This window comes from Danio rerio, chromosome 23 (genome assembly GCF_049306965.1).
Source record: "Danio rerio strain Tuebingen ecotype United States chromosome 23, GRCz12tu, whole genome shotgun sequence".
NCBI lineage: Eukaryota > Metazoa > Chordata > Actinopteri > Cypriniformes > Danionidae > Danio > Danio rerio.
Window position 1 is genome coordinate 32860656 of NC_133198.1, and position 26845 is coordinate 32887500.

Genomic DNA, 26845 nt, shown 5'->3' on the forward strand with positions numbered 1-26845 from the left:
ATGGGAAGTTTAATAAATAATGTAAATAATTAGTTAGCTTCTGGCCGCAACCATATTCGATCTAGCAACAACCGGTTTTGTAGGCTACTCAGCTCTGACTCACTGGAGCACTCCTTCACAATCACGTGCGTCACACAAAGTTGGCAGGTAAACTCACAGCGGTTTATCATAAGCATTTTATTGATCATTTTTCCACAGTTGGCACTAAGAAGGAACATAGAAATGTTATCTGACTAACAAACCGCAGCTAAATGTGTTTGAAGAAGGATTTAAAGCCGTTTATTTTCATAAACAGTGCGGATGTGAATTTCTTTGATTGGTCGGAGTAGACATCCACCTCAGCGCGTTCTAAACGTGAATGTGCTCTTTCCGGCAATTTTCCTTCTGCGCTTACACTAAGCAGCATTCCGGCAAATTACCAGTAATGTTACAACTTCTCTTCTCTATACAGGTATTTTTCCAGTGGTCCTGTTCACACATGATCCATTTCTGGAAAATTGCTGTATTAAAAAACACGGTAGTGTTTATTATAAATTACTATAGTATATTTTAGTGTGACAACTGAAAATAGATCTGGTAGCAGATATCGCAGCCTCTGTTACTTTTTACCTTGCACTTTTTTGTTAAGATTTATTATTATTTATTTAGGATATGTGTTTTCACATTCTGATTCCAATGCCTAATTGTTAAATTGTTAAAATGAATATAATTAGATGAAATATTCTTAAGAATAAAATATGATGTGTTCTTTGGATTGAAGTGTACTTGCATTGTGAGGATCTTATATTTGGAGCAATTCCATGCAAATGTCAACCTTGCCATGAAAAAATAAAGTTTTCACCAAAATAGCGAAGCCCTTTCTAGGTTTACTGTAATCACCCGGCCAGTGTTTTCAATCAATTATATTTGATTTATTCAAATTTCTACAAAGTTTTATTTTATACTGTAAACTCGTTAACTTTTTCGTCACATCCATATCGCATGTTTATTTTTCTCATTTAAAACACAAAACATGTTTACAGATTGATATTTTTTCTGGTCCCATAAACGCTGTCATTATTTGTTTTGGAAAATGTACACAGATGTTTCAATATAATGTTAACATATTTTCTCCGTGAATGTATGTTTTGAGTTTTTACTGCAAATGTCACATCCATAACGCTGGAATTGCTCATTGTCATTCTGGAATTATATTATGAGTTGCATAAAAAGGTCTTAAAATAACAATAATATTGTTTATCGCTATATATTTTTGTGCAATATATTGTATAACAAAAACCAGATACTGAATTGTGACAGGCCTGATGTGGATACAATATGATAAACATTGGTTATGCTAAATGGTGATGATTACTTTATTTCGCTCATTTTGAGATTTTATATTTACTAAAGTTACTTGAAACAATAAAATAGACAATTTACTTGCATTGCTTAGTGTGTAAAAATAATTTTTATTTGGTCTGACATTTTTGACCCACTTATACTGAAAAAGTTTAGTTTTTATATACTCTATTTCTTCTAAACACTCTAAACATTGTATTTCTCCAGTAATCTTTATATAAATTTTTTTTTACCAATGCGTATTGGATAATTTGTAGTTTAGCATGCTGACTTCAAAACTATGAGTCACGACTTAAATCTGGAGACATTTCGTAACCATAAATGTGCCTCGGTAGGAGTTGATTTATTCGGCGTGCAGCTAAATGCGGCGGACATTATTTTTAGACAGCCTTGCATTGTTCATTCTTCAACCATTCATAAAGCAGGAAGAAATCTGACCAGCATAAGTCTTGAGAGATCCCAAAAATCCCTCTTAATGTGGGTTAGTTAACATTTTACATTTACAGATGAACCTGCAATCTCTAGATTACACACCCTTTATTACCACATCATAAGTAGGCCTACAGCGTCCAACATAAACATCACTAATCCCACTATGACTGCCACAGATCCCCACTGTGTGTGTCCTCCATAATAATAAACAACATTCGGCTGCTTCTGATAATATTGCATGATATTATTATCCACCACAGTCTGTTAATACCCCTGTAAACCCGCTTTGAGGATAGAGAGCAGCAGCAGACACCCAAACACCCGCTGTCTGGCCTGGTTTGCATCTGGCATTGAGATGCATTTTGGTTGATTAGAACACAAGTGTGAGGGAGGCACAGTACAGCTTACACTTGATGTTTAAATCGATCTTTTTTTGTCTACTTTTTAACATTTTTCTGGTTTGGAAGAGTATGAATGGTTAAATGTAAAAGTGTTTGGGCACACTTGGCTTATGAATTTCATTCTGATTTAGATTTGCATATGTTTAATTAGGCTTTTTCTGATCATTTGATTTCATATTGAAAATGAAAATGGGGGAATTTATATAATGTTTTTGTGAACATTTAGACAATTTTTTATAACACCAAAAGTAATAAGATTAAGTGTCTTTTCAAATGAAATAATTACATACAAGAAATCAGATGTTTTCATAAGCTGAAATGTCGTCCCTGTATGTTTCTTTGGGTAAAATACAAATATTTTTATTCCAGTTTTCTTAATTCTTAAAAAACATTCTAATACCTGAAAAAATTACCAAATCATGTATAAGAGCTGCTTTTTGAAGAGAATGTAAGAAGGCTGTATTTCAAAAATCGAATTTGTAGTCAAATATCAAATTGTTTTTGTAAAAGAAAAACTAATAAGTATACTTGTAGATCTTATATTATATTCATACTCTCATGCTAATAGCAGATTATTATTAATACAGTTTTTTTTAAAGCTACTGGATATTTTTAAAGTGAACACAAAAAGCAAAGGTAAACGAAGCAGCTTTTGTTTCTGCTCTGTCTAAATTAAGGTAAACTAAATTAAGGTCTGTGTAAATAAAACCTTTGCTCTTTAGATTTTGTTTTCACCTTCAGACTAAATGTATGATTACTAACAGTGAGTCACTTTAGTTTAAATGCCAGTGCACTTCAACAGCATTTTCTGTAATTTAAGAATGAGGTTAGCACCAGAGCTTTTGTGTCTGTTTGTACTAGGGATGGGAAGATTCATCGATATGTATCGATACGCGGTCATGTGCGTGCACGATGCGAGTGCATCGGTAGAGCAGCAGAGGATGAATGAAATTTTGGAAGCAAATCGAGATGCATCGGTTTTTGCGAGATGCATCGATTTTTCCGAGATACAGCTTATATTTTTAATATAGAATGTATTTTTTATTTATTAACAAGTGTTGTCAACCTGTTTTTGGCGCATAATTTAATCGACCTACATAAAGTAAGCCTTAGCAACGGATTTGCGGATGTGTACACTTACACTACAACTCAGTGTATCAGGTGTGCGGATGAAGCTAGTGGTGCGCCCTCAGAAAGCGCGAGAAGCAAAACAAACATTTTATTCCCCACTGAGTTTTAAATCTAAAGTATGGCAACATTATGGATTTGAGGATGGACGACATGACAGGACAGATGCAATTTGCAAAATGTGCCGCGCATCTGTAAAATACGCGGGCAGTATGACTAATCTGAAATCTCACTTGTAGCGGCGCCACGGTGTTCATGTGAAAGCATCTTCCAGTGTTCCTGCATTCCCGGCTTTCGCACTGCTTCAACCAGCTCCAAAAGTGGTGAGAAAAGCATTGCAAGTTTTTTTTTCCGTGCGCAACAGTTCTGCTCGCTCTATGCCAATAACGAATGCTATTGCATTGTTCATCTGCAAAGATATTCAGCCTAGTGTCACGGAGAACGAAGGTTTTAAACACCTCCTCCTGTTAATTTTTATTTAATTATAATAATAATAATAATATTAATAATAATAATGATAAAAATAATGGGTGTCACGGTGGCACAGTGGGTAGTTTGACCACCTCACAGCAAGAAGATTGCTGGTTTGTTATATTTTTATTAGCCTGTTGTTTACAGTGACAGTGATGTTTCAAAGCAGCATAACACTGCTAGTTCACGACCTTAAGTTTTGAATAATCAGTGGCAAAATATCTTTGTAAAACTTGTTTTCATAGTTGAAAAGTTAAATCACAATTCTTGTTGTGCAATGGTAAACCTTTATGTTGAAAGAGTGCAAATATATATATATTTTTAATATATATTGCACTTATACATTCTGTTTATCTTGAAAATACTTAAATAATATGTGCTATATGTTCTAAAATGGCCCTCTACTGTAAACTGACACTCTGGCTCTGAGAGAAGAGCCAGTTTGTAAAAAAAGTCTTGGTTTTGCTTGGTTTATAAATAATCAAACTCATTCAATGGCACAGCATCCTCTTTTACATCATCTCATAAACTTGATCTAATTAGTTAGTGCTGAATTATCGCATTGTATCGTGATATGGGTGTGAATCGTATCGTGTTGCATCGCAATATGTCACAAATGTATCGCTAATATATCGGATCGTATTCTTTGTATCGAGATGCGTATCGGATCGGCATTATAGCTTAGATGCCCAACCCTAGTTTGTACACACTAAACCACACGAGGGTCTGCACTTTAACAGCAATCCAACTGAATGCATTTTCAACATTCTCTGAAACTTGATTTAGATCTCATTTGCACCTGAATTTAGTGTCGTCAGCTTGTGAACTGATCAACAATAATTCATCCTAATACCAGGTGTCTGCAGGGTTGAAATTGGACAACTTCAAACCATTTTAGACATTTTATTTGGTGTCATCAACTTGCGAATGGAACACACCACTTTAAATAGCCCATTTTACAACTTCCCCAGAGTTAAATGGTTGAGTTTTACCTGTTTTGAATCCGTTCAGCCAATCTCCTAGCTGCGTCCCAAATGGCACACTATACACTATGCACTCATCCACTATGTACTTATGCACTTACACACTCAACAGGATAGTACATGTATGTAGTGTCGTCCTAAATGGCACATTAATGGTTTTTTACTAAGCGGAAATTTAAACCGTTTCCCTGATGACGTTTGACGGTTGCCAAATAAGTTAAATAAAAGACCGAATTATCAAATAATACCTGCCGTGAGTATAAGCGCATTCACCATCAGGAGGTGCTATAATCACTCTTGTAGGAGAATTTTGCTTTCACCATCCAAAATAAATAAAGTTATCCAACATGTGCGTCCGATAGCTCCGCCCCTTCCGCTACGTAAGCAAACCTGCGGATGGTTGAGTGCGTGAAGTGTCCATCATTACACACTTCATTTTAGTGGCTGAATGAGTGCATCATCCGGGTTATTAAAGTGCACTTATTATTTTTAGAGTTTTCAGTGTGAACGCACTACTTACACTATTTATACTACAAAATGGCGTAGAATAGTGCATAAGTATGCGATTTGGGACGCAGCTCTAGTCTGGCGGGAGGACATTTATCATGGCTTAGCAGAAATCATTGGATTGGATTAGACCATCTAGCTTCAAAATAATAATTAAAAAATGTTCTATTTTAAGACCAACAGAAAATTAAAAGTTGCTATTTTCTAGGCCGATATTTTGGAGTAATAATCAAGGAACTAGTTGTAGCAGGCGCAATGATATTCTCAGACGCTGGGTATATATTCTAAGCTAAGTTAAAATGCTTAGCCAAGTTTTGTTTGGGTTTCTGTTGTATTTGCCAGCTCAGAAAAGAAAACATGCAGCCAGTTTGTTAGAAACCGTCTGAGTTTAAAAATGTATCATTGATCGGCCTGTTTGATTTTTGGGCTGGGCGCCAACATCTCCAGATTATGCTATTTCCCTCCACTGCACTTCTTCTGTTGCGTATTATTGTTGGATAACATAATCGTAAAGGAGTCCGATGTGTTTAACAGTGTATCAGTGAAGCGTATGAATGAAGACTGAATAATGCTCCAGATGGATTTCATTCACTGTTAAGTGCCCTTTATTCGGTATACATTGCACACAGTGAGCTTGTGTTTTAACTTATAGTTACTCCGTAATGGATTCTTCTGTGTAAGACCCGGTTGATGTATTTTTTATCAACTACCTGCCCCCTCTTCCACTCACTTCACAGAAAGATTTGAGTTGTGTTTAATTTTTAAAGTGTTGCTTGTGCCGTGTGGAAGGATGTGGTTGGAGTTCAGCTTTAAGTGATCTGGCACTCAACAGCTTGTTGGTGAAAGGATCTCATGGTCTCGGTTACTGACTGATTATGAAGCATTCATTTGTCTCAGACCTGATTATTTGTTATGGGATCATGTTTTGTCGGGCTGCTGCAGCGCACAGATGGAGCTTTCCCACATCACAGGAAATCCCTCAAGTACAGAGATAATATCAGGAGCATGTGGTTGACAGTCAGAAAAAGCCCTATAGATTTCTAATGAGGACATGCCATGGTCGCTATAATGTATGGATTTTTATCTGCTAGGGATGATGTCATCAGTTGCACTTGCTCTATTTTTTTTAATTAAGTCATTTGGTATGAACCTAATAAATGACTTTAAAAATGTTATTATTTTTAGTTTTAGTAATTTTGTTAGATGGTTTTATCAAATTTCCTTTGTTTATTTTTACAGTTTATTTTTAATTTATACATTTTTTAAAATTAGATGTAGTGGTTTTAGTAGTTGTTTTATTTGAGTTCATTGCCAAGTAAACATTTTATTATTTTTTTTGTTAAATATTTTTACAAGTAATATTTCTTTTAATTTTATTTCAGATTTATTTTAGGGCTGGGCGATATTTTAAAAATATATATTATGATATCATGTTTCATATTATTAAATATTTTTTAACAGTACATTTAGGAATATTAGGATTTTTTTATTTACTCAATCGCTTTATTTTAATTTACCAACATCACTAAGGCAAAAATATTTAAACAAAATGTCTCATCTCTTTCTAATAAAATTAACATAAGTGTTAAAGAGACTCTTAGGGTGCTTTCACACTTAGACTTTTGTTTTGGATCCTTTGGTGTTTTCCAGTTTCTTTGGCATATGTGAGTATAGCATTCACGCTCGCATCCACGCCAAGACATTCGGTCTGAGACCCCCTGGATAAGGTGGTCTCGGCTCGATTAAAATGAACTCTGGAGCAGATCGATTGTAGTGAGAAGGCAAAATGATCCAGACCAGGCTATAGTACAGTGTATTATGGATATGTAATAGGCATATATTTGGCATATAGATGAAAAGAGAATTATGAGTAGGGCGGGATGTCATTCCTACCGGTAAATGAGTGTTTCATGTCAAATACAAATGTGAAAGCGTGTTAACTATTAACAAGAGCTGTTTATTCGTTTGGAAAATTGACACAACAGCAGTCATTTTTTTTATGTTATTCCTCTCTATAATGTAAAGCCTATAATGCATCATTTTATCCAAGGCTTTGTATGAGAAAGTCTTACCTCTGATTTATATCTGGTGATGATGATGTCTGTGGGTTTCACCATTCAAAATGAAAGGGTTGCTTTTCACTTATGTCTTTCTACTCATCGTCATAAATTAAAAGAAGGACGCATGACAGCTGACTGTGAAACTGTTCAATGTGAGGAGAGTTTACTCGCACGTGACTTGTTTTAGCTATTTTGGTTAGTTTAGAAACTTTACCATGCAAAAGCAAACCGCAACAAGAACAAATATAAACATTGTAACAGTTTTAATCTCACTTTTGGAACAAAATAATCGATGCACTGGTGTGAAAGCACCCTTAAACTTTATAGATAAAATGTTACAAAGTGTATGCAATGGTACAGTGTAAACATAAAGCAAATTTAATGTGTGAATAATAATGATACAGTAAACCTCAAACTCTGTCAACAACACAAATTCTAATAATCATGTCTGAGTTTTCAAGTAAAGAAACCAACAATCATTATTCAAATAAATAATGCAACAGTACAAATTGTGAAGTTGTATGACTTTATATGTGAAATAGCGTACTGTACAATTACATAAAATAAATAAATTAATACAACATACCTGAACGAACGCACACAGCTCCTTACAGTCTCTGATCTGTTACCAATTACAGAACAACTACACACAGCATACATTTAGTCCTTATTTGAGTTAAAAAAACAACACACAACATATAGCCTACAGTCAGTGCAAACCTCTCATCTGTAGTACTTCAATAATCACATTATTATCATCAGCTCAAAAAGTTTGTTGTTTAAAATACAGACAGGGAAACAAGCGATCGTGAGCTCCCTGGAGAAAGTGAAACCACTCACACTTTTAGACAGGCTCGTAAAACAAAAACAGGACACAGCAGATTTTGTCTTACTTGACTTTGTGGCTGTTCATCAAGACGACGACAAGATTTGTTTGAGCTTCTGTCAACCATGGCTAGTTATTATATGTATATAGTATTACAATGTAATATCCCGGCTGCGTATTTAAAAACAGCGCTTTCTTTGTTTTCATTTGTTTTCGCATTTGCTTGTGTATGCGTGAGTGGCGTTTCTCTGTAAACCAATAGTGTTCAGCTGCACGTCTTGCTCCACCTTTTGGAACCCTTTGTCGTGCTGGGTTCCCTTTGCAAAGGGTACCCAAAAAGTGGTACAGTATGGTTTACTTTTAAGTGTTTTTTTTGACAGTGAAAACGACCTTAAAAGCTTACCGAACCAAATCGTACTGTACCACTCAGTGGAAACTGACTAATATAGTTTCAAAAAGCTCCATTTCCTCTCTGCTGTTTAAACACTTTTAATTTCTGGATGATCTTTTCTTTTCAGAAAGATTGCAATTTTTACGTTTTAATCCAACGTTTTATCCAGAAAAACAGATTTACATGCCAGTGGCTAACCAAAGGCTGTACCTTCCCTTACAAATTTGGAAAGACTGCACTTCCTTATGGCTGCCCCCACTGTCCTCACTGTATGTTGCTGTATATTGTAAAGACCTCTTGAGAGGACGCAAACACTTCCTACCCATGACTAGAGTTACACCCCTAGTTTCCTGTGCTGGGCTTTGACAGGCTGCACAAACTCTCCTTGTTTTGTAACTCTTTCCACAAGACCACGTTATCATCATCCTTCAGTCCTGTTCTGCTCACCTCCTCAAACTCACAGCCGTGCGGGTGATGTGACCTGGAAGTTCTGGAGGAGCTGAGAGGAAGACATTATTATTACGTTAGTCTGCTGGAATTTCTCAAGTCATTATGCTTTGTTGACAGATTTTGGCATTGCAATATTTTTTTGTTTTGTTGTGGTTGCTATCATATGATGTATGATTTATTCATTGAGCAGATGCTTTAATTCAGTGGGGAAGCAGAGGAATTTGGAATGCAAGTGCTTCTTTTTAAAGAGACAGTAACTTCAGTATTAGATATGAAGTTGTGCAATTATTAGATAGTCAGGTTAGTATTTAGAGAGAAGACATTTTTTACGAAGTATGGCTTACGCAGGGTCTAAAAAAAGTCTAAAATTTAAAAAAACTAAATTTTAAGTCTTAAAAAGTCTTAAATTCACTGAAATATCATGCTGTAGGTATTAAATGGTTTTAAACTTATTTTAAACTTTTTCTAAGGCTCATGTAAAGCTTCCCAGCACCCATCCAATCACAATTATTTTAAAATGCAATTAATTAAACTATACATCTCAAAAATATTTTTAAAATAATTTTAAAAAATGCATTCGCTGTATTTGCCAATATGGTTCAATTATCTTCATTAGAATAACATTTGTTTAAACGTTCTCCATGTATTTACAACTACCTGATGAGGACATTGACTTGGACTGACTGGTGCATACATTTAGTTTGTTATAATTTTTAAAACCTGTCACATTTTTTATATACAATTTATGCTTGTTTTGACATTATTTAAAATATGTGAATGAGATTTCGATTAATATATAAAGTAAATTAAACATATTTAAAAGTCTGAAATTGCATTCATGATCATGACCAGTTTTGAAAAAGTCTTAAAAAGTATTAAATTTGACTTGCTAAAAACTGCAGAAACCCTGTTTACAGTCAACAGTTTTTTGTAAGTAATAATGTAATCTTTATTGTACAATATTCAAATGGATTTTAGCTGTGGTTTTACCATGCAAGTAGTGCTAGTAGTATTTTTCCCCAAATTGATCAAGATGATTTTTTTTTTGTGGAAAACACTATGATTAAAATGGGCGACGCAGTGGTACAGTAGGTAGTGTTGTCGCCTAACAGCAAGAAGGTCGCTGGTTCGAGCCTCGGCTGGGTCGGTTGGCATTTCTGTGTGGAGTTTGTATGTTCTCCCTGCGTTCGCGTGGGTTCCTTCCGGGTGCTCCGGTTTCCACCTCAGTCCAAAGACATGCGTTACAGGTGAACTGGGTAGGCTAAGTTGTCCATAGTGTATGAGTAAGTGAGTATGGATGTTTCCCAGGGATGGGTTGCGGCCGGAAGGGCTGGATAAGTTGGCGGTTCATTCTGCTGTGGCGACCCCGGATTAACAAAGGGACTAAGTCGAAAAGAAAATGAAAGAATGAATGACTATGATCAAAATTAGAGAGCAGCTATGATTGCTGAGCAATTCCATGCAAATGTCAACCTTGCCATGAAATAAAAAGTTTTCACCAAAAAAAAGAGAAACCCTTTCTAAGTTTTTTTTTGTGTAGGCTTGTATTTTACAGTACTCTACAAATATTCAAACATGCATTTGCCAATGTTTTCAAACATTTATATGTGATGTACTAAAATCACACAAGTGGCAATTTCACATGTCACATTCATAACAATGCAAAAAGCATTGTTATGAATATGACATGAAATTGCCACTCATAAATGCAAATATGTAAAATAAAATAAAATCAATCATTTTTTTTCTACAGAGAGCCAACTCTTATCCTTTTGATTAGCATTGTTTTTTTTGGATTGAGCAGTTTAATTCACAGAATTTCTATAAAGTATATTGAACACTGTAAAGTCGCTAACTTCTTTGTTCACATCCATAATGCAGGTTTATTTTCCTCATTTAAAATACTAAAAATGTTTACAGATTGATATATTTCTGATCCCATAACCCTGTGTTTAGTTGTTTTGTCATCAAGAATATTCAAAATATTTTCAATAAGGTTTAGTCAGGACTGTGGTCTGGCCAATTCATTATGTCAATGTTTTCAACTTCAAGTAACTGCATAACACATTTTGTTGTGTGATTGAGCTGATTGTCCTTTGTGAACGTCGTTGGCTGATTGTGTGATGAGTGCAGTTGCTAAAGGAGCTTCTGATAAACATTTGCATTCACCTTGGCATGTATCTGTATGAAAGGAAAAACTTCTGCAAAAAGCTGGGAAGTTTGATCGTTAGTTGTTTTGGAAAATATAAACAGATGTTTCAATATAATGTTGACATACGCTTTGTATGTAAATTTATGTTTTGAGTTCTTACTGTAAATGTCACACCCATAACGCTGAAATTGCTTTGCTGCAACTTTCAGAAATTTTTGTTTTAATCTTTCTTAATGCTACAATCAGAAATTTTAAGAAGTGTACAGGCACTTGCTCTGAATGACCAGAGCACATCTGTGGTCACAGGCATCACTGGTCTCTCACTGCTCTGCTGTGATCTTAATTCACTTTTCTTCAGTCTCTTCCCCAGTTCAATAGCTATGAATTTACTGAGTTTGTAACCATAACGGTCCCCAAGGATATTCAAGAGATTTTCAATAAGGTTTAGTCAGGACTGTGGTCTGGCCATTTCATTATTTCAATTTTTTCAGCTTCAAGTAACTGCTTAACACATTTGTTGTTTGATGGGGCTGATTGTCCTGCATGAACATAGTTGGCTGATTGTGTTATGAGTGCAGTTGCTAAAGGAGCTTCTGATGAACATTTGCATTCACTTTGTCATGTATCTGTATAAAAGGAAAGTAACACTTAATTTTGAAGGTCCATTTGAGTATTAGTAGACTGTCTGCTTGATATCTGCTGATACATCTACTTCAACAGACATTTAACTGACTATAAGAACCTTTGCAAGTACATATCAACTTACACTAACCCTATAACCCTAACCCCAACCTAACAGTCTACTTATAATGGTCTTTCACTACTCTCTTTTATAATCAAATGAGAATTAGTTGTAATGTAACTTAAATTCAACAAACGGACTATCAAAATAAAATGTGACCAAAATGGAAAAACTCCAGCTGCAAAAAACACCACCAAACCATAACACTTCGCTTTTACCTTTCACTGACTTCTCCACACACTTTGGGTTCATTTTGATGAACCCTTCCCATTAGATGCAAATAAATAAAACTAGCTTTCATTACTAAAGTGTTTTTAGATTCATTTTATCTGCTAATGATATATAGATTTGATCCTTACTAAGCCACTGAACTGGAGAGCAGTTCTTTTAGTGTTAATATGATTTCCAATTGAGATTGCCACATTGTCTTCTCATTCAGTTGTCTTCCATGTACAACCAGTTTTTTGAGGGACTTGATTCAGTTAATGTCATTAAAAATATGCAATAGTCGGCGCCAGTGGTGTAGTGGTTAGTGCGTCAAAAAATGCACTAAATGCAAAAAATTATAAAAAACAAATATGCAACAGCTCTTCTTAAAACAGTAAACAAAAAGATATCTTCAAGATTTTAGTTATTCTAATTGTCCTGGCAGTATGATTACCAGTGTAGTCTTTTTGGCAATCAAATGGGTCTTATGAGGTAGAATTTTTAATGATGTCTAGTGTTGTTCAATTGCTTTAGGAATTACATTTATGAGCCAAATGTCGACCTATGATTAAGAGAAATGTAATGGAGCTGTGACCAAATTTCTTTAAATAAAAAGTCCCACCTTGCCATGACAAATTTTTGTAGTCTTGTTTTTTTACAGTAGACTGTTAAAATACTCAATTTCTCTGTCAATGTTTTCCAACAATTATATTTGATTTACAAAATTCACACAAGTGTCCATTTCACATATATCACATCCATAACCGTTAATTTTATTACCAATTTTCCTCCTGTGATTAAAACAAATGCAAAAATAGCCGTGCTCTTGCAGAAGTTTGGTGCTGTGACCAAATTTCTTCAAATGACAAGTACCAAAGAAGGTCTGTAGAATATTTTCTATTCACATACATTGAAAACTTTTGCTTCTGATAAAAAACGAAGTCAGTCAGTCAGTCAGTCAGTAAGTCTGAGCACTTGATTATAACAACATTATAACTAAATGTAGAGTAAGTGGTTGTATATCATCCATTATGCTGGGAAATTAGTGTAATCTGAGTGGTTGTTCATACGATATTGTATTTTGATATATTTATTAGAGATATGATTGGCTGATTAGATATTTTTTTGCATTAACAAATTAAATAAATTGGCCAGTGTGTGTAATATTTCAGATCACATGTGCCGCAGCTCTGTACAGTTTAGTTCCAACCCTAATTAAACACACTTGATCAAACCGATTAAGTCCTTTAGTTTGAAATCAACAGATTAAACATTTATAAAAGCTAGCGGTTAGTCCAAATTTTTTATTTCTGTCCAGAGAGGTCATGTATTGATCTTTAAATGTTCTCACGCAATCATGTGATGCGATTTTGCTGGTCAGATTTTGCAATGCAGCAAACTGCGAAACTTGTCGCACGAGCTTGCGTTTCCGATCTGTTTCATTTGTGTGCTTACAAATAGAAGTCCAGTGTGACCGCGGCTGATTACTTCAGATCACATGTGTCAAACTCAGTTCCTGGAGGGCCGCAGCTCTGCACAGTTTAGTTCCAACCCTAATTAAACACAGTTGATCAAACTAATTATGTACTTTGGACTAGTTTGAAACCTACAGGTAAGTGTGGTGGAGTAGGGTTGGAACAAACCTGTACAGGGCTGCGGCCCACCAGGAACTAAGTTTGGCACCACTGTTTTAGATCATTTTTGATTGCATATATCAAGCATTAAAACCCCTTCTCAAAGCCTTAAATTTGCAAACGATTTATTATATCATCTGCTGAAAATCTGAACGATCTCACAACTTTTTCAATATGATGCACATATCTTGTTAATCCCTGGTAATCCTGTTTTGTCATTCTGCAAATCAAACCTCCCTTAAGTGATTTCTTTGAGTCTTATGTCATGTGCTTTGTATGTGTACTTATGGACCTGTCATGCACACACTGACAGAAGATGAGCAGGTGTGTGACTGCTGAACCTCAACTGAGAGGGTTAAAGGGTAACTGTGTGGTATTTATGTAGGGAATTTACAGCCTGGGACGGACACTCTGCTAACACACACATTCACTCTATTAATAACCTAATGTGCCCTGACACCCTTACTGCACCTTTCACACATATATGCCCCACACTTGAATATATATGCACCTAAAGAGCTTTAATACTCATAAACACACACACTTAGAGATATACTAGATGTGCATTTATACTAAACCACTGTTTGCAGCACTTTTAGTAGGTTATGTGGAGGTACTAATGAGGTCCGGTTGTAAAACGAAGTCGTTTTAAACAGAGTGGTCAGTCAACAGGGCCGTTCAGCATTCTCATCATGAGCAGCCCGCAGTTGAGAGCTAAGTGGAAAATTCCGCTGTTTGAGCGTGACATGCTTTTCAGTATGCCTCAGCTTTTGCAAATAGATGGGAACACTGGTGTGCAGTCCTGGGTACTGGTCTCACAGAGTCTCTAACAGCTTGTGTTTTCTCCCGCAGAGTCGTCAAAGAAGAAATCTCCGACGATAATGCCAAGCTGCCCTGCTTCAACGGCAGAGTGGTGGCCTGGGTAAGTGAGACGGATGGAGCACTCCTCACAGTTTTGAACAGATTGTGACATTGCAAAATATCAGGGTATCAGTCATGCTGAGATAAAAGCTGGCCTCCAAGGCTGGTTTGTTTTTTCAGAGTGGTTCTTTTTAGTGAGTTAATCAAACAAAGCGCAACTGGTGTCGTCGGATTCTTGAAAAACACTTTATCAAAAGACTTATGAACAGGTTCGTTTTAATGAATCAAACAAATTGAATTCAAACACTGTAGCCTGGCTTCTGAATGACCCCTTTGCCATCAAACATCTACAGTAGATATGTTTCAGATGCAAATTAGACTTATACGCATAAAACATTTGAGAGTAAAGCATCATTAGAATTCAATGAGTCAAAGAGAACAAAAGGATCACTTCCTCATAAACTGGCACCAAATATCAAAAAGAAAAATGGAATTTTTCACTCCATTAATAATAAGATTCACTCTATTTATAACCTAATGTGCACTGACACCCTTACTGGACTTTTCACATATATAGGGATAATGTTAACATATATAGGGATAATGTTAACACTTCAATATGTTACCTTTGTAAATGTGGAAATGTAGTAAATAAGTCTACGTTTTTGACCGCTGGGTGACATCGTTAGCTAAAATATCAGCACACAATTTTCAGCTTTGTTTTTTCACAATGGTAGATAAGACAGTACTGTATAAGCTACAATGGAAACATATTTATTTCCATACATAGATATTTACATTAGATGCCATCTAGCCTATTGTTGTCTATTGGAAGGAATGCTTCAATATAGCCGCCGTTTTAGTACAGGGTAGCACTCCTTTGAAATTAATGCAGAATCATGGTGCAGTGGAGGACTGTGGCCATCCAGAGCCAGAGATATACACATATACACTTATATCTATGATCAGGAGTTTTCCCAGTGTTCAGTATGCAATTTTTTATTTCTTTTTTTTAATTACGAAAATTATAGTTTTACATCACTTTTCTACATCGATGAATTAGTGACTGCACGGACATTGCTGACAAAGAGCATGTGTTTGTGTGCATGTACATGTATTATCCTCCCTCCCTGTTAAATTTGATCTAATCCATGTTCTGAAACACACCCCCTCTCCCGCTTTCACTTCTTATCTCAACGGAGGGGAGCGATTCGTTTGTGAATCAATCTTCAATATGAACAACTCGTTCACATAGCTGACAATAATACAAGTTGGTACAAGTTTGTTGTGTAAGTTCGTAACATACAAAAACATAAAAAACAAAATCTTACCTATGAAATGTGATTCCTTTTTGCTTTGTTTTCTTTTGTTTGCTCACTTTTACACCCGTACACAGCACTAAAATCCAGCATCTTCACATTGGCTGTGGTCCTGACTAGTGCAGTTGAATGACATTTGTCCTTGGAGCACTGTACCAATGAGGCGACACTGTTGACGCATGCTCAGGGTCCGTATGCCATATCTAGTATATATATATATATATATATATATATATATATATATATATATATATATATATATATATATATATATATATATATATACATATATATATATATATATATATATATATATATACATATATACATATATATATATATATATACATACATACATATATATATATATATATCTATGATTTCCATACAATAAATTACAGCATGAGCATCAGAAAATCATATGATGTTGTTTTAACAGATCATGTGATAACAGAAATGGACAAACCAGAGAGCTGACCAAATTGCACAACATCTAAAATGTTGTTTGGCCATTCTAAAATACCTTAGCCAGTATGAACAACCATATGTCTGAACATCCAGATGGATAAATTAAGGTCATGACATTTTTTTTTTTCATGTCGATAGCTAAACTGAAATACGTTTTAAATGAAACTGTCTATTTGACACGCTTTTGGCAGGTTTAAATATTTACTGTTGATTTTAATGCCAAAGCTGTAATTAATCTGATGATCACTTGTCTACCTGTAATGCCTCGTAGAGCTGGTGTGAGGCGCAAAATACAGGTTAGTGGACTGCAGTGAGCCTCCAGCTGCAGAGAGCTGCACAGACATGCTGAGATAGATGACATTGAGCTCTGCTGCTCTAAAATATGTGCTCCACCGCCTGCTGTCCAAACACGGAGACCTTCAGTGCACTATAACATGATCACTGCTTTAAATTCCACGGTGCGCTGGGTTTCGGCCCCACTGCAAGGTTTCATCATTGATTTGTGCAGAGAAAATGAAGAATAGAGTGTTTTTATGGGTATAGCCTTAGGTAACCACATCTACCGGTTATAATTTGGATCATGAAAGCACTTTACCACATCATCAGGCCTCTTTTTTTGGTTCTAATGGAGTGAGGATCCATCGTCAGACCACTATAGAAATGTTTACTTGAAATGAATCTAAAAATAGTGCGATTTGAGAAAAGTATGCATCATTTATGACACCGTTGTGGTCATATTTTATTGCTGATTTGAAAATATGTTGAAATGGTTGCCCAAGGGCTTTACCAAGAAGCTAGCCAAGTGAGCTGACTTGCCTGCCTTTCTGTCTGCATAAACAAATGCACTCTCTTCTCTTCTCTTGCTGGTCTGCTTATTAATGCAAGGCAAGTAGTTGGTCTGGAGAGCTTCTTCCTGATGCCTTTGTGAGTAATTGTGTGTGTGTTTGGCTGTAGTTGGTGTTGGCTGAAGGCACACACTCGGATGGGGGATCTCAGTGCACAGAGAGCCACAAAGAGCTGCTGCCCCCCTTGGAGAGAACCGGAGGGATTGGAGATTCCAGACCCCCCTCTTTCCAGTGAGTAACACCATGCAAATAGTTTGTCTGACAAATCCTTGTTTATTACTTACTTTTTAGTAATGCCGTAAACAGTGAGGTCTGATAAGGACATATATTCTATTATAACTGTTATAAATGGGTTTGTGAGAAATAAAGATGATGAAATGTGTAAATCTAGTTCAAAGGGTCAAGATATTCACCATGACTTCATATAGTTTTCAGAAATGTTCATGCACAGTTTGGTTTAAATTTTTATTTTAAATGTAGTTTTTGGCATTTTTTTGTCCTTTATTATGATAAGAAAGTATGTAGACAGGAAGTGAAGTCAGAGTAAGAGGGGGGGAGGATTGGGAAAGGTCCAGGAGCTGGGACTCGGACTCAGGATGCCTAAAGCACAAAGATGTTATATGTCATTACACTTCTCATTTTCAAATATGCTCTTCCAATCAGATGTTTTTGGTATGCGAGACGTTTTTTTTAATCAAAGATCTGTTAAATTAACCAAAACTAACTAAAAAGGCAATTAAGTGACAGAAAACCCATTGATTATTATTATTTCATGCAATTTTCTTCATTCATTCATTTTCTTTTCGGCTTAGTCCCTTTATTAATCCGGGGTTGTCACAGCGGAATGAACCGCCAACTTATTCAGTATAATTTTACGCAGCAGATGCCCTTCCAGCTGCAACCCATCTCTGAGGAACATCCACACACACTCATACACTACGGACAATTTAGCCTACCCAATTCACCTGTACCGCATGTCTTTGGACTGTGGGGGAAACCGGAGCACCCGGAGGAAACCCACACGAACGCAGGGAGAACATCAAACCAGCGACCTTCTTGCTGTGAGGTGACAGCACTACCTAGTGCGCCACTGCGTCGCCTGCAATTTTCTTTTAAAATAGATTTTGTTCTGTTAGATTTTATATCATCAAATAGTCCTTAAAAAAAGAGAAAATTTATAAATCAATGTTAAAAGTTAAAGAGACCCTTGAGTACTTTTTTTAAACAAATGTGTGTGTGTGTGTGTGTGTTGAGCATCAGTTAAGACAACATTAGCACCTGTTAGCTTTAATTGTGGAGAAAACTGGATAGTTTTAAGCTTTTGTCAGCTAATTTCATCTTCCGGGTTTAAAATCGGTGACGTAGCGCAAATCTGCTAGTGGAGTGATGACGCACTGGTTTCTCATTATTATACATAGCAGAGATTTCTTATCCTATGAAAGGACCCTGCTTCTTAATTATTCAAAAGAGCACTTGCTTTCCAAAGACAAGGCAGACCTGCCAAGATGTGAAACCCAATCACTGGGTGAGACAGGTCGTATGTTTGTTTTCATGATCAACTGTGTTTGTTGCATGTTTTCCTCCATGGTTTTGTCAGGGCCGATACAGTAAAGCTATTAGTTTGCAGCAAGCTTAGAGAAAGCTGTACGAGAATTGGAGAATGGCGGAGTTTGTCCTTTATCAGTTGAGTTCATTTCCTTTCAGACACATCGCCTATAGGGTTAATATTTGGAAGAGATAGGGCAAGAGACCTGCTGCACTGCTATCCACTGTGTCTGCATTTAGACCTGAGGAATGAGGTGGAGAGAAGTCCTCCTCATTAATACTGTTTATATAAACACTATTATCTTTATAATGATATAACAAATTGTGGTTATGTGTATTTGAAATTATTGAATGACTGTGATTTCTTTGCGTTTTAACTTTGTAAACTGTAAAATCAGGGGTAAACTTTAAAATCATGAGTTTAAACTATAAAATCCTCACAGTTTGTGTCTCATTTTGTGACCCACCTTACAACAGTTGTTCGCTCCCCTCTTTTCCCCCTCCTCTGCCGGCCATGCCCACTCCTCCCTCTGCTAACAGTGTTCATGAAGCCATCATGAAGCATTTTTTGAAAAAATTCTGAGCTGGATTTGAACCGAAAGAGGGGGGTTTCATGGCCCTTTGAGAACCCAAATCATACAAACAGCATGTTAAAATGATTTTTAAGGATCTTGTGGCAAATATGAATGAATGCACTGAACATTTGTGTAAATTGGATTGGAAATTGCTTTCCTGTTACAATATTAAATTACATTTTTACTAAATTTTTTAAATTAAGATTTTTAATAAAATATTTCACAGAATACCATATAGGTGCTCCAATATTTGTCAAACCAACAAAAGCCGAATCACCCGATGCTTTTGAACTGTTCAACAGCAATGCATTCTTTCAAGGTCAGTTATTAAATCATGAATATTATCACATTTTGAGCTGTTTAATAGGTCTGTTGTAGTTATAATATATTTTTAAGGCCTATGAAATATCAATACATTTTAATTGATAAATTGATACAAATTTTAAGCACAAAAATGCCGTTTAAGTTCTAGTAAGACTTACATATTTATTAGATGTATATACATTGTATTTTTTAATAACCATACAAATACATCTGCGACCGTATGAATGAGAACATAAACACTTGACAAGCATTACAAAACCACTGATTTGATTTGTTCTGAGTTCCTGACCACATTCACAGCAGTAGCAGATGTCTGTTATCCAGCTGGAGGAAAAATCTCATGCTTGTCCTTCCGGGAGCCACATGTGTGAATCATAGTCCAATCCCAGCGCCTGTCTCTTCAGCTGCAGTCTAATAGCACACACACACGTTTGCCTCATAAAGTTCACTCTGCTGTTTGATTTGCCTGCATAAATACGGTCAGTTGCTCAACCAGTTGTACATATACAGTAGCTGCCTAGATAATAATTCACATTTTTAGGGAAAACACCAGATATGACTTTAATGGTGAAAAAGTCTTTCTGCGTATTTTTATATCTGCTTGTCTGTCTGTCTGTTGTTTTAACTCTCATTCTGTCAATCATTCTATCTGTTTATTCTATCTGTTCATTCTGTCATCACTCTGTCTGTTGTCATTCTGTCCATTGTTCTGCTTATTGTTTCCCACTGTTGTTTTTATCAGTCTTTCTGTCTATGGTCCCGCTCGTCTGTCTGTTGCTTTTGCTGTCTGACATTCTGTCTGTCATTGTAAATTGTCTGTTGTCATTCTGCCTGTTGTTTTAACTGTCTTTTTTTGCCTTTGTCTCATTTTATCTGCTAGTCTGTCTATGGCTCAGCTTGTCTGTTAGTTGTTCTGTCTGTTGTTTTTGCTGTTTGTCATTCTGTCTATCATTATATCTGCTAGTCTGTCAACTGTTTATGATGTCTGTCATTCTGTCTATTATTGTAATCTCTGTCTGTCTGCCTGTCTTTCTGTCTGTCTGTTTGTTTGTCTGTTTATAATTCTTTCTGCCTGTTGTTTTAACGGTCTTTCTGTTTATGATTCTGCTTGTCTGTCTGTCATTCTGTCTGTCATTGTAATTTGTCTGTCTGTCTGTCTATCTGTTTGTCTGTCTGTCCATTGTTCTGCTTATCATTCTTTCTGACTGTTGTTTTAACCGTCTTTGTCTATGATTCTGCTTGTCGGTCTTTTGTTCTGTCTGTTGATTTAGCGGTCTGTCATTTCTCTCTGTCATTGTAATTCGTGGGTCTGTTTGTCTGTTGTTTGTTCCATTGTTCTGCTTGTCATTTTTTCCTCATTGTTTTAACCGTCTATCTGTTTATGATTCTGATAATCTGTCTGTAGTTCTGTCTGTTTCTTTGTCACTCTGTCTGTTGTAATGTGTCTGTTGTCATTCTGTCTGTTGTTTTTATTGTCTTTTTTGCCATTCTGTCTATCATTCTATCTGCTGGTCTGTCTGTTGTTTTTGCTGTATGATATTCTGTCTGTCATTTTTTTATCTGTCTGTTGGTCGGTCTATTGTTATGTTTATCATTCTTTCTGACTGTTGTTTTAACTGTCTTTGTGTATGATTCTGCTCATCTGTCTGTTGTTCTGTCTGTTGTTTTTGCTGTCTGTCATTCTGTCTGTCATTGTAATCTGTCTGTCTGCCTGTCTGTCATTGTAATCTGTCTGTCTGCCTGTTGTTCTGTCCATTGTTCTGCTTATCAGTCTTTCTGACTGTTGTTTTATCTGTCGTTCTGTCTGTGATTCTAATTGTCTGTCTGTTGTTTTTGCTGTCAGTCATTCTAACTTGTCTGTCTGTATGTCATTCTGTTTATTGTTCTGTTCATCATTTTTTCCGACTGTTGTTTTAACTGTCTTTCTGTTTATGATTCTGCTCGTCTGTCTGTTGTTCTGTCTGTTGTTTTTACTGTCTGTCATTCTGTCTGTCATTTTAATTAGTCCATCTGTCTGTTGTTCTGTCTGTTGTTTTAACTGTCTTTCTGTCCATGAATCTGCTCGTCTGTCTGTTGTTTTTGCTGTCTGTCATTCGGTCTGTCTTTTTTGCTGTTCTGTATTATTCTATCTGCTTGTCTGTCTTTTGTTTTAACTGTCTTCCTGTCTATATTCTATTCTAACGCTTTGCTGTTCTGTTTATAAATATGTCTGTCTTTTGTTCTGTTCAATAATCTATCTCTTGTATAAATCTGTCTATATGTCTGTCTGTTCATAAATCTCTGTTGTTGCTTTTTGCTTTTTATTGTTCCGTTTATAAACCCATCTGTCATTCTCTCAGTTGTAAAAATCCGCTATCCATCCATCAATCCATCCATCCATCCATCCATCCATCCATACATCCATACATGTCTATTTATATGTCTGTCTATCTGTCTGTCTATCTATCTATCTGTATGTCTCTGCTATTTTGCTATTCTGCATGGGGAAATTTTTAAGGTTGTTAAGGAAATTGTTAAGGTTGTTAAGGTTGCAAATCCTTCAGTATAAACGAACTGATTGTTACTAAACGAGCCGATCCAATAAACGAATCAGACCCTTTTCTCATTGTCCAGATTTGCTTGTCCTCTGATATGTCTTTCTCATTGCTTTATCCGTGAGAAGAACGCTTTAAGAGTTGAGCATTGCCGCAGAGCTGGTAATGTTATTCTTCTACTGCAAACAGACAGATTAAATATTCCCTTTGTTCTTATTGAAGATGTTGGAAGGCTAAATTTAGATTAGCGTGCTTCAGGCCGATGTTACAACGGCCTTACTTTGTAGATTTTTGTTGCACCTGTTCACTCTGTGAAACTCTATGCAATTTCTTTATCTAATGTTTGACTTTCGGGACTGTTTTTTTGTGTGTGTTCTTCTCAGTCTCCTCTAGTCTACTTGTTTTCTATAGTGTCTAGCGCCATCTTGTGGCGGAGTATACCACAGGCAGCGTTTTTCACAATGTTTTTCCTTTCCCTTCATCATTTCTCCAACAGACTACCAACCGGCTTTGCTTGAAATTCATATGAATTCCCGCTAGTATGCTTCTCCCATAAGAATTCTCCCTCATTTCCATTATAAAAGCTTCACTGTAAGCATCAGTAAGTAGCCAAATGTTATCCCCTGGCTGCTCCCTTTGTGCTGTGCATTATTTATCGGTCTTGCTGCATACATTTGGTAGGGTGAGGAGAGTGTGTTTTCTGCCGTCCCTTGAGCAGTTAATCCGGATTAGTAGACATTAAAAGCACCCGTCTCTGTTGCCCCGTGGGCTCTGCAGGGTGACACAGCTGCCCCTCATCTCCCCCAGGACTAAATCGACCGTCTGCCTGCTTTCTCCTGTATAATACCAGATACTCACTTATAGAAGAGAAGAAATACCAATGAGGAATAAAATAAATTTCTGTTGTTGTTGTTGCTGTTGTTATTGCATTTAGGATGCTTATAACTATTTGGGAACAATTAATTTTTTATTAAAATTCCTTAAACAGCCAAACTAATATAAATTCCTTTGTCCTCCCTTTTTGAGTTATGTTAGATTACATGGGAGAAAATGAAAGCGATAGTTCACCCAAAGATTCCATCACCATTTTGTCCAGTTTATATTGAATTTCAAACCTGTATAAATGTCTTTTTTTTTTTGCTTATTATATATATATATATATATATATATATATATATATATATATATATATATATATATATATATATATATATATATATATAGTGGAATTTAAATAATCATATGTAAATGGAAGCAGTAAATGTCTATATGTATAATTAGATTACAATTTAGATGGAACGTTATCTATGTTGACATCTATGTTGATTTAATTCTTACTAAAGCTATGTTGTAAATGTCTACGCGATGCTTTTTGCATTTCACAGCCCGTATAATGTAAGAGAAAGAAAAAACAAAGACAGTGCGAAGCAATTACTTGAGCGGGAATCATTACCTTTTTTGAATAATAGCATTTCACAGCCTAAAAAATGGGTAGTTTCTCAGTCTAGTTTTATGATAGAATAAATCACAACTTATTAATTAATTAACATCTACTTAATTTAGTTAATTTGTCTTTTAAAATGGAAAAAATTTGAATAATATTTATTTTCCATAAATATTTACATTTTACATGGACAAAATACTGAATATGTGCATAATATGTTGAAAATGCAAAACTGTGTCTGTGGTGATTGTTTGAGCTGGTGACTATTTTTAGTCCCATCCTGCCCTTTGATATCCACAGCTGTAATGAATGGATTATTGTGATTTCATTAGTGTACTTTAAGTGACCTGTATTTATGTGAAATAACAGATTTCAACCAGCAGAGAGAGACATTAAGCTGTTAGGGGTGGAAATGTAGGTTCACATTTTTATTATCTCTTTGGTATGTAAAAGCAAGACAAGTAAGCTTGGGTTGGGTATAAATTCTAGAGATTGGTGTCAATATATTTAATCTCATGTCTCAAAATAATGTATTGCTTATTTGTTTGGTTAAAAAATGTAAAAATAACCATAATATTTCAATATGTTTTCCATAAGTGTAAATAGATTTCAGATGTCAACAATGATATTCGCAAGTCTTATTGATTGTTCTTTCTATGTTATAATAAATTATAGAAACTGTTTTGAAAAGCAGAGGAAATTGCAAAACTTAAAATCATAAAGAAGACATTTCATTTATCAAAGACACTACTTTTACATTATACTATAAATTAGAAAAACTGTCAAAATCTATGTCAGGAAAAATGCACTTTGGGAAATAACACTTAAAGGGGAAAAACACAATTGGAAAACCAAAAAACACAAAGGGTAAAAAGGATATAAATAATCCTGCTATTAATCACTATCCTATGAGGAAGTTGGCTGTATTTGCATCTTTTCAGTGTTCGGTTTATTAAAAGAATTATGCAAAGCAGGTAACAGGAATAATTCCCTTAGACTGTACTAAATACATACTGTGCAATTACTGTCTATTTTTGTCTTTTGTTTGTACTGTCAAGGATGAAAAGGGATTTTTAGTGTAAAATAGATTTACATTTTAATTCTCTACTTTAAAATGTGTTCTGTTTAATTTCATTTTTGTGAGCAAAAAAGCAACAACTATCATGCATGTTTACCATGACCTGCAGAAGACACGTACACACATTTTAAAATTCCATTCATTGTCACAAATGCTTTCAAACCAGAAAATCTTGTCAGGCATGTTCATAACTACAATCATTTAATGATTAAAATACTCAGTTCAGCTCCAAAATACAAATTCATTTTAATTTTGAATTTTTATTCTGTGCAACTATTCTTCAAAACAATCGGTTTCACCAATTTGTCTGCAATAGTTTGAAATATGAAAGCATTTCGTATGATAATCACCTAATATATGTTAGTAAGTAAAGTTCAGAATAAAAGTGGTTTCATTTTTGCGTAAATATAATCTGGTAATTATATAAGTTATAGTCTGGTAATTAACATTATTTTCTTCCTCTAGTCATACAGCTTTTTGTTTTTGTTTTGTGTGTTTGAGAAAATCCCCCAGAATAACCATACCAAATTGATTGCATCTGTATTATCATGTGTGAGCATGTTTACATTGTGCATTGTCACTGTAAACTGTTCTCACCGACCTTATGTTTCTTTTCTGCTTTGAGCAAAGTCACTTTACCCACTTGGATAGAATAACAGGCCTTTGGCAAAACCATACTGCATTGCTTTCCCCATTTTAAACCTGCAAGCAAAATCTAAGAACAAACTGATTTGAAGTCAACATAATCAAATAATACAAAATCAGGCAAAGTTAGTTTTTGAGCTCATTTTGCCAAATCAAACATTTGCTTTTTTGATTAAACGTTTTTTAAATTACCATTGGTTCCTGCAATGACGTAACAGCCCTAGCTTTTTGACAAGTCATTTTTTCTATTTAGTCTGTCGAAATCAGACATACAGGAGTACAAACTTAATCACAGAGGAACTAGATGAAAAATAACTTCACTGTGAGCATACACTGTTAACAATTTTCTGCAGAATTCACAGTAATATACTGTCAGAAGTTCACTGGTAACTTACAGTTAATCAATTACAGAAAAATAACTGTATTTACTTTTACAGCACCATGTATCCTTTTGCATATGTATTTACAGAATTGAACGTATATCTTTAATACAGTCATTCAGAAAGCAACTTTAAAATACAGTAACATACTGCATAACTGTCCTACACTCTCGGAAATAAAGGTACAAGAGCTTTCACTGGGGTGGTACATTTTCAAAAGGTACACATTTGTACTTAAAGGGCCCATATTGGTATCTCAAAGGTATATGTTAGTATCTAAAACATTTCAAGAGGTACACTTTTGTACTTTCTAGGTATTAATATGTACCCTTGAGGTATTAATAAGGATACTTTAGTTACAAATGGTGTCTCCCCAGTGACAGCTCTCGTACCTTTATTTCTGAGAGTGTACAATAAAATAAAGTTCATATTATAGTTAAACATTGTGCAAATTATAGAAATTGTTAACAGTGAATAGACATTTAACCCTACACTGCAAAAACTGCTCTTCTTATATATTGTTTGTTTTGTTTCTAGACCAAATATCTAAAAACTCTTGAATCAATTAGCATTTTCTTTTTTTTCTTGTTTTTAGAAATAAAAAGTCAACAGTTAAGTGAGTTTTTTCCTTAAAACAAGCTAAATAATCTGCTAATGGTGTATAAGCAATAATAATCAATAAATAATCTTATTTTAAAGCAAAAACAAAATCAGTTTGCTTACCCCATTGGCAGACATGCTTGTTTTAAATGGAAAACTCACTTAGAGGTGCAGTATGTAAGTTTTACACCCAGTGGTTAAACTAGGTATTGCATTCCTGGATCAAAACAAACTCAAGGGCAGGTTGCCAGACTGTGGACCAAAAGGAGCGAGTTTGACGATCGAGCCTAAAGTCTGATTTAAATCATGTTCTAAATAAAAACAACGGCATGTGATAGAAGAAATATTCTCCAGTAGTTTTTGTTCTTATGAACACCTCGAATCGATATATTAGAAATGGCTTCCATTTCTCACAGGTGAACAACAGAAAACTGACAGTGATCACCTCAGGTACACCTCATGTGCTTTATTCAGTGTTAAATGCTAACAATGTGAGTTTGAA

The 26845-nt window shown here is 35.3% G+C and overlaps 1 protein-coding gene across 12 annotated transcripts in view; it reads left to right on the plus strand.

The window, feature by feature from the left end:
• Positions 1–26845, plus strand: part of dvl1a (dishevelled segment polarity protein 1a) — an 84567-nt gene that overhangs the window by 12651 nt on the left and 45071 nt on the right. For all 12 annotated transcript variants that reach the window (XM_021469998.3, XM_017353751.4, XM_021469999.3 and 9 more), the window contains exons 2-3: positions 14578–14647; positions 17328–17449. In XM_021469998.3, the coding sequence (XP_021325673.1) occupies positions 14578–14647; positions 17328–17449 (192 nt within the window). The remainder of the gene's footprint in view (positions 1–14577; positions 14648–17327; positions 17450–26845) is intronic.